The sequence below is a fragment of the Clinocottus analis genome, unplaced genomic scaffold (genome assembly GCF_023055335.1).
Source record: "Clinocottus analis isolate CAN_PGR_092001 unplaced genomic scaffold, fCliAna1.0.p SCAF_2, whole genome shotgun sequence".
In the NCBI taxonomy this organism is placed as follows: domain Eukaryota; kingdom Metazoa; phylum Chordata; class Actinopteri; order Perciformes; family Cottidae; genus Clinocottus; species Clinocottus analis.
The window spans coordinates 8,269,031-8,278,141 of record NW_027175931.1 but is presented as its reverse complement, the minus strand read 5'-3'; the positions used below and the strand labels follow the sequence as shown (position 1 = coordinate 8,278,141).

General features: G+C 39.3%; 1 protein-coding gene across 2 annotated transcripts; it reads right to left on the bottom strand.

The window, feature by feature from the left end:
* Positions 1-38: 38 nt before the first annotated feature.
* Positions 39-8,265, bottom strand: taf15 (TAF15 RNA polymerase II, TATA box binding protein (TBP)-associated factor). 2 transcript variants are annotated; one of them, XM_068584966.1, is made up of 16 exons: positions 8,121-8,265; positions 7,277-7,301; positions 7,090-7,123; positions 6,920-7,004; positions 6,629-6,686; positions 6,092-6,258; positions 5,792-5,975; positions 3,399-3,433; positions 2,827-2,859; positions 2,465-2,574; positions 2,134-2,263; positions 1,943-2,050; positions 1,768-1,843; positions 1,581-1,657; positions 1,231-1,363; positions 39-522 (listed from the first exon to the last, which is right to left on the bottom strand). In XM_068584966.1, exons 1-16 carry the CDS (start codon positions 8,128-8,130, stop codon positions 483-485), a joined length of 1,305 nt encoding a protein of 434 aa, XP_068441067.1. In that variant the 5' UTR covers positions 8,131-8,265; the 3' UTR covers positions 39-482. The 2 variants fall into 2 exon arrangements, with proteins under 2 accessions (XP_068441067.1, XP_068441068.1); XM_068584967.1 differs by having other exon boundaries at positions 1,584-1,657.
* Between the last annotated feature and the right edge of the window lie 846 nt (positions 8,266-9,111).

The following is a 9,111-nucleotide window of genomic DNA, read 5'->3' as shown; positions in this document are numbered from 1 at the left end:
AGCAAAGTATTGGTATAAATTCACACAATGCACAGAAAAAAGATCAGTCTTTTAATATCATTTTGGGAAAAAGAAATAGAGAACCCAAGTAAAACATGTAATCCGTTCATACAAAAACAAAGATACGAAGTCTACCTCACAATAACATCTGCAACTAGAATCTGAGAGGAAATTAAAAAGATGTACAAAGAAATAAAACAAAAAGCGGAGGAAAACAAAAAAAACAAAAAAAAAACATTTGACCACATGCCAATCAGTCTCAAAGTCCCTATACAGTAGCTCAACACACCCGCCCCTCCTCGCTCACATGAGCAGTAATAGTTGGGATGCACTGGCTACAGAACGGGTGCACAAATCAGACTGTCCGATTGCCGGTCGTTCCCTCCCCCTTACCCTCCCCACCTCCACCCACAGTTTTCCCAAACTAAATCCTCCCTCCATGGTGAACTCAGGGGCTGGGATGGTTTCCATCTGCTCAACACCTAGTATGGCCGTTCTCTTCTGTCATCTCTACGGTCACCTCTGTGAAGGAAAAGACACGGGTCAGTTACTCGCTAAATGTTTTAAAAAGACCAACAACCATCTTTGTCATTGAAATGACCATCATTGTCTGAACAAAGATTAGGGCGCGTCCTCATTCACCAGCCACATTGCCTTTTAAATCTGTAATGAATTACATAATTTGCAGTCAAAAAACAAACTGTCCCTCTCACAACCCTTGGATAACACGGCTCTTCACCTTCATCGGCGGCAATACATCACCCAAAACCCTCAGAAGGACAAACACACCAAGTGAGGGTGTAGCATGAATAAGCAGAGTTTGAAGGACTCTTTGATTTTACAGTTGTGGTGCCAAGATAATTCTACCAAATTTGGTCAGGATAAAGAATTAAAAAAAAAAATCAAATTTTGGAGTGATATATAGTGTCCATCAATGACAAACAAAATTCAAACAGTTACATTTAAAATGTGAAAAGATGCCTGGGATACAGTTGTACTATACATCATAATACATATAATGTACTATGATGTATAGTGTGAAATTGGGACAAACTACATTTGCAACTAAACTACAGATTTAGTATTTCTTTACCAATATCAGGCAGTATGCGCCCCCTTGTGGTCATTGAATCAAACTACATCAATAGAGACTCAGGTAATGCATGTATCCTCGAGTAAAACGACAGCTTACATGTAAATTGTACACAATAAAAAAAAGATTTAACTAACCGTCCTCCCATTTTATAACCCCCTCCGAATCCGCCACCTCCTCCGAAACCTCCACGGTCTCCGCCACGGAAACCTCCACGGCCTCTGAAGCCGCCTCCTCGGTCACCGCCATAACCACCCCTTCCTCCACGATCTGCAAACACGATCGCAACAATTAGGTCAGTTAAACATGGAGCAGATACAACATGTATATAAAAAAAAGCACTGCCCAGACGTGCGGTCCAAATTCTTCACAATGCAATTAGGTGACTTTTCTGTCATTTTATTTTATTTTCAATCTTGCACGTTTTCAATGATATGACTCAAGACACATTTTTTCTGTATTTGAAAAAAAAGTTAATTGTGCTCACCACCTCCATCTCCTGGTTTTGGAGTGCCACACTTGTTACACTCTTGCCGCCTTGCAAAATTCATGTTGCCACAAGAGCTGAGGAGACAAATCAGAGACATAAATACAATTTCTACTTTATAATGAGGCCAAAAGACACCCTCCTGAAGTATAGAAATATCTCTAAACTTTCATAAAAGCACACAAACCTGTTGGGACATGGCCAGTCACCTCCCTTAATGTCAAAGTTTGGTCCTCCTCCGCCACCACCACGTCCTCTGAAACCTGAAAGCGAACATTTAGTCAAAAACTAACATTAGCACTTCAATTCTAAACCTAGATATTTGACTATTTGAGCCCTGGGTCAGCTCGATAAACACCCACCTCCTCGTCCACCCCCTCTTGAACCTCCACTTGCTCCTCCTCTCTGTGTAAACTCAGCTCTGCGGGTGGCAAATGATACTTTGAGAACTTTGCCATTGAACTCCTTGCCTAATAGGAGAACACAACATATTGGTTAGAGGGACACTGACTGGTACGAGCGCAGGACAAGATACATTTCAAAAGATCTTTACCATCAAACCAGCTAATAGCAGCTTTGGCAGAGGGAGGGTCATCAAACGACACTGTAGCTTCTCCCTTTGGCCGACCAGTGGCCTTGTCAGAGTAGATGTTGATCATTAGCAGGCCAGTTTTCTTGTTCACCTGAAAAGAATAATCACAAAATGAACACAGGACTCTGTCGAGCCCGTTGAGGCAAAAGACTAATATCACATCCAAGTAACTGAGTAGAGATTTTTAAAAAATGAATAAAAGTAGAACAGACATTGGCTGTTTAACAAAGCCTCAAGTCATTTTTATGCATGTTTGTATAATTAAGTGAGAATACGCAGACTGATTAAATACCTTGATGATACCAATTTGTTTAAAGTAGTCGCCGACTTCCTGAACTGTGGCCTCTTCTGCTAGTCCCTGAACAAAAATGGTGTTGTTGTCCGAGTTGTCCTGATCACCAGCTGTAAGAAGAGATCGGAGATGACAATTATTATATTGCAGACAGAAACTAATACTAAAAACTAATGTGGTAAGTGTGAAAATTAGCTTTCACCAGGTGAATTTACATAATTATAGTCTAACTGGAACACACAGCAAACTGTTGCTTTACGGCAACTTTTCTGGATAATTCATGTTTGGTTTAGTATAAACAATAATGCCCATTGGTCAATACCGCCCCGTGGTTATTAATATCATATTTCAAAGAGTCTTACATGCGTCATCCCTTGAGTCGAAGTCTCGAGAGCCTGTAAAACAGAGTGTGGAAGAACACTTGAGCACAGAATTTAAACTTGTTGAACTGTTTCACACAAATAACTATTAACTTCATTCCTATCAATGCATAATGATAAAGCAAATTTAACAAAGTCCATGTTTACAGCTCTCTGATGGGTGTTTTCATACCGTTGCATCACATACCAACACCGTGCAAAAATAACAGAATTGTTCTGGGTTTTTTGGGGGCTTACACCAGAAATGAAAACAACCAGTCTCCAGTATTAGAATGTTTTCCTTCTTCGTCCTGGGAACACCTCAGTCATTTTACAATCAGCCCTTGTCTTCATGCAACATACCATTATTTTACAACTCAGGCTCCATGTTGTTTACCATATCTGAAGTCTTTAAGAGAAACCCCTGCTAAGAATAGGTAGGGTCCCTTGGACTCTGGACATGAAAATGGTGGCATTCACCAAGTTTTTTATTTTTTTAAATCCCCCACCCTTTTCCTTTTCTAACTCAAGTTCTTTCCTCCCCCACCGACACAGGTCTGATGCTCGTCACTTACCACCGAAATTTTTGTAGCCACCACGGTCACCACCACTGCAGAGGAAAAATTGGAGATATGATGGATTTTTCCTTTGTCCCAACTGTGAGCTCAAAGCTCGCCTACATCCCCATCAGTAAGCACTCCTGCCAGGGTGTGCGACTATGGTGGAAATGTCTCACACGAGGAATGCATTAGTCTTAGACAATTGAGATCAATTAACAGACGACTAGGCCGCTCTGATGGAACTATCAGGTAAACGAGTGAAGACAATCACATCTGGATCACCGTTTACAATGAATTTGGAACTTTTTCTTTTTACTTGACCAGATTGGAGTCCGAGAGCCAGAAAACCAGCTGTTCAAAGTCAACATTTTTATTTACATAAGCCAAATTGGTGCGAATGTGAAGAGCAACTAATAAGAAATCTTCCACTGAGTGTGTTTATGAGATCCTTTAACTGAGGTCCAAGTTTTAGTTCAATCACTCTGAACACCTGTAGTATAAAATGTAGATCCATGTTAACACAATACATATGTTCTCCATTATCATATATACAACACTTAAATGAAACCTGTTGAATGGGAAGCAGCTAAAGATGTGGTATGGTCTCAGTAGAGTGGCCATTGTTCAAAAACTATCATGCAGTGCGCAGAGCACAAGAAACTCCTAAATTGAGTTTCTGGCACAAAAAAATAAAAAAAAGTATGGCTGCTCAAGACTTAAAATAAATTTAAAAAAAGCCCTCGAATAAAATATGTAAAACAAATACCAAAATCAGTCTTAGAAAAACACTAAAGATACAAAAACATATTTTGTCCCCTCAGACACGAGCAGATGGGCACCTTTGCTACGAGCGCTCTTGAAAACTAAGACATGCTACTTGCAGGTCCTGAAACGGGGAAAGTCATAGTATCGCCGTATGCATCCAAGTGTGGAGAACAAGTTTTCCATGCGTAGGGGAGAACTTTTGTAAACTTTTTTACACCATAACGGATGATGTGTTGCAGCATTGTTCCGTTTAGGTTGGAGCTCTTAAGTTATTTCAATAAGCAAATATTTCAGTTGATATTATACAGCCTTTATGACACCTGGTGTCCCTTTCTGGTCAATTTAAAAAGGTGTGGACAAAACCTGTCACAATGTCCGGCATATGATGCGGTTGCATATCTGGGGCTGTGTTTTGCAAAAATACTGGTAAACAGTCAAGGTGAAAATTTTCCATGGGAATTAATAGGAACCAACTGGAAATATGAGTTTTCAGTTTAGGTTGTATTTACCACATTCTAAGTACACATAATCCATTAATTTGTCAAATAAGTCTATTAATTTGTCAAATACACAAAATATGAAAGCTAAATAGCAAGTTAACAAATACAGGAGACATTTATAGCCAACATATGGTCTGTGTGATAAGTGAATGAAGTAAACAACTAATTTATAAAATAAATGATTTACAATTAAAGAAATTAATGGATGAAAAAATAAAAGTAAATTAGCATGCTCAATCAAGCTACATCCCACACAGTAACACTAGCTTGCAAAAATGAGCAGACATTCGATTTGGCTACCATCTGCTGTGTGTGTGTGTGTGTGTGTGTGTGTGTGTGTGTGTGTGTGTGTGTGTGTGTGTGTCCCACTAATATAATAGCACTTGCATAACAGCACAAGGTCCTTTGGCACAGACAGGGCAGTAGTGTGGTATTGACATGCGATGGGAGCATGCACAGGTTTTATTCCCATATAATGGGATGCTGGCCAAGTACATGCGCTACTTAATTGACGCTAAATTGCCAACCAGACAAATGCTGTAGTCCGTGGTTATGATTCAATTACTTGGGAATATTTTAGCAAAATATGCCAAAAGACCGAGCATTGCCTGATATGTCTACTTCCCCATTAAACAAAAAAAAGGTATGATTTTATAATGAAATTGTGTTATAATACCAATCTCAATTTCCCTTAGAAATTGACCTATTCAACTCTGTTTAAGCAGACCTGTTTAGTCCATTCATTTACTTAAGATAATGATTCTCAGTGGGTCGAAAAACTTATCCTCAAATTATTATTATTGTAATGGTTAACACCTATCATAACACCAACATGTCTCCTGTGTAAAACCTTCAGGTGTGTCAGGGTTTTGAAAAAAGAAATCTGAAGGTTCAGGCACATAAATTAAAGCACAATGGGTGGCAAGTATTAGAGTAATGCCTCTATGATAACTTGGATGAATCCGGGGAAAAATAAAAATAACTTTGCTAAAGCTTGGGAATCCTTAGCAGAAAGACAATGAGTGGTACATATTGTCTATTGGGATGGTTTGCAGTTTATGAGTGATGATGTGTTGAGTGACAAAAATCATGTATTTCAGTGTATAGGAGGTACCTTGGGGGCAGTGGCATTATGCAACTTACCCCATACCAGGAGGTCCTCCGCCACGGTCGTATCCTCCACTGCGGTCGTATCCACCGCTGCGGTCATAACTACCACGTTCATAGCCGCCGCCGCCACCACGACCTCGGCCTCTAAAGCCCCCTCCTCCTTCGGAACGATCTCCTTGGTCACGTCCGAACCTGCCACCCTGACCACCTTCATCACCTGGTGTACAAAAAGATTCCCAGAGTGATGACCCAACCTGACTTAAAAGACAGCACATTTGTGAATTACAGAATACAAGTGTAATCTACATTTATTGAAATGCCTGTCATCTGTACCTTCACTCCATCTTCCATAGCTGGCGGTGCCACCACTAGCGCCTACGCCACCACCTCGTGGCCCCTGGCCACTAAAGGAGCTTGGCAGTCCAAAGTTGTCTCCTCCTGGACCCGGGGGTGGATAGGAACCTTGCTGTCCTTGAGGAGCCGACGACTTGTCGCCATACCTTGAGGTTTTTTATTAAAGAAAAAGCTATTACAGTTAGCACAACCGCGATACCAATTATTTAAATCCATCAGTGAGATGTTTCATCAGTTATAATCAAGGGGGTGTGAAAAGCAGTTAATTAAAAGTAGAGTAGAAAAAAAAGACATTAATAATTATTGAAATTGAATAGCAAAGTTGATATACTAATTTATTAGACTGGCATTTCAGTCTCTGGGTTTTTTAGATAGGGAACCATATTCTGTACAGTTTCGTATTAATTAGTTAAATGATGTGCCAATTCTAGTACTTTGAACATGGTACCTAAAAAGTCATTAAGAGGCATACAACTTCAAAAAAGGTCTCTGAACAATTTGATATTACAGTCTTACCCAGATGATGCCTGTCCGTAATTATCATAGCTCGGCGGCGGAGGCTGGCTATAACCCTCTGTCGAAAGAAAATTCACAGAATTGAGAATCCTCACATTTCTTTCAAAACAAAGCATTGTTTAATTTCTTCAACCAAACACATTCCGTTATGGAGGCAATAAGTTCAAGGAGAGGTTGATCTAATGAAAAATAAGTCCACGGTTGAGAATGTAACCATTTAAAGGGTTATCAGTGCAATACACCAATCATTGCCGTTCAATAAATTGCTTGTATTACATAGGAATAATATACCTTGTGTTGGTGCGCCTGGCTGTCCATAACCACTGTAATTCTGTCCCCCATAAGAGCCACTGCTGCCATTCCCTTGTCCATAACCCTGTGCAACAGAAAGTTTAAGAGTTAAAACTGATCAATACTTCTTGCAGCCAACAGTCTGATAGTAACTTGGGGAAGGGTCTTACCTGTCCACTCTGCTGACCGGCATATGACCCGTAGCTACAAACAGAAAATAAAAGAAGTTACCTTCCGGTTTTGGATGCATTAAAAAACGTTTTTGAGCCTTTTGGTTTAAATGGTTAATATTGCAAAACAGTCAATTCAACAATTTATGTATTAATAAATAGGAAATTAATGTAATGCTCGTTTTACCTTTGTGAGCCACCGTAGCCTGAATCTGAAAGTGAAAATAAAACACCGGTTAAGGTGTTTAAACTTAACGATTAAAAAAAAACGTTATTTAAGGGTTGCTGGAAATAAAGTCTCAAAACAAACAAGTTTCGAAAAACAAAGTGCAACATATCAACGCTACTGACGTTATGCAGCTGATGCACTACTAACGTGAAGTTGAAAACAGTTAGGGCGGTGATATTATACACCGACAGGCCTGTCACCACGCTAATCCAGTAAAAAAAAAAAAAAAAAAATGGCGGTCAATGTGGTCTGGGCTCGGGCTAATACTTGAACCGAGAAAAACAACTATATACTTATAAGTGCAGTTCATCCTCGGCACGGTTTACTTTGAACTAAAATACTTAACAAATAAATTGCCAACTTTCTAAAAAGGTCCATTCGCCCACTTCCCTACACGTTTCTCGTTCAGCAGTGAAACTACCGCATCAGTATAAACAAAGACACTCAGCTCAAGCTAAGCTAACTCAAATTAGCTGGCCGCGACAAGGCCTCGCTCAGGAAGTAGTATTGCGTTCACGGTACCGGCCTTACGAGACACTGGCGAATTTAAAAAGAAATAAAGAAAAGTGTGATGAGAAATAAGAGCACCGTACTAAGAGGGCGGGGGAGGGAGGAAATATACGTTTTACTCGAAAACCCTGCGAAACTAATTTTGTTCTGCTTATGAAAGATGATCCATTTTCCATGAGATAGACGGAGCCATTTGTTTGGCCTCGCGGTGTCGGTAAATTTAGCTCCAATGCTATTCGACTTACTTTTAATCATCTAACGACACACATGATTGAAATACACATTGACTTACCAGTGGCCATTCTGTGACGTTGTATATTTAGTTAAAAAATACAATGAAATCTGTTTCTTGTGACTAGTTGCTAAAAACCCTGGTTGACATCTACGCAGCGCCACAGAATTGAGCTGTACACTGCGACACTTCCCCCTTATGCAGTTTCTTCTTCTTCTTCCTGTTTGAACAGACTGCTCGTATTCAAAGTTAAATCACAACACCGCCGCCTACTGGCGAAAGGTTATAACGCAATACGCCACGGCCGAGAACTGCAGTTTGCGTGGTATATTATTAAAACACGTTAAAAAAAAAAGATTGATTTCTTTTATGTTCATATTTATTCCATCATGTCTGACTTCTTCATTATGTGTCCACTCCAAATAGATCTATTTCATGTATGTATGTAAAAAGTATGTAATATGATAAACAAATAAAGTTTAAGTTTAAATAGACAATAAAAATAAAGGGATAAACGAACGTATTGGTGTTTTCGCAAGTGTCAGCCCACAATTAACATTGATAAACATTAGGTGTATTATATTATTTTGAATACTTACTTTGGCTCTGAGGACACTTAATTGAACCTTAATCAGCCATCTTTGGAAATATTACTTCCACCTGTGCTCTTCTAGTTATAAAAGGTTTCTGGACCCACATACTGAACTGTAAAATCTTTTTGGACCACAAACCTCTTGAAAGAACCACTCGAACAAACAATTGAACAACTTCCATTTTCTCTTAGATGTCAACACAATCTACAAGTGGTTCAGTAGTGAATCATGTGCAACTTGCTTATTTTAAAGCATCATCTACAGTACGAAACAGGATTTATAATATTAGTACTTTGATCAAATTGTGTTCAAATAACTTCAACTAATAGAACATCGCGCATATTTAAAACAGTCACTCATGATTATGACACAATTAAAACATAAACTCACTGCAACCCTATGTAATTGTAATCACAATACAGAGGGTATTGATGTGACGGAGCGTCTGACAACAAATG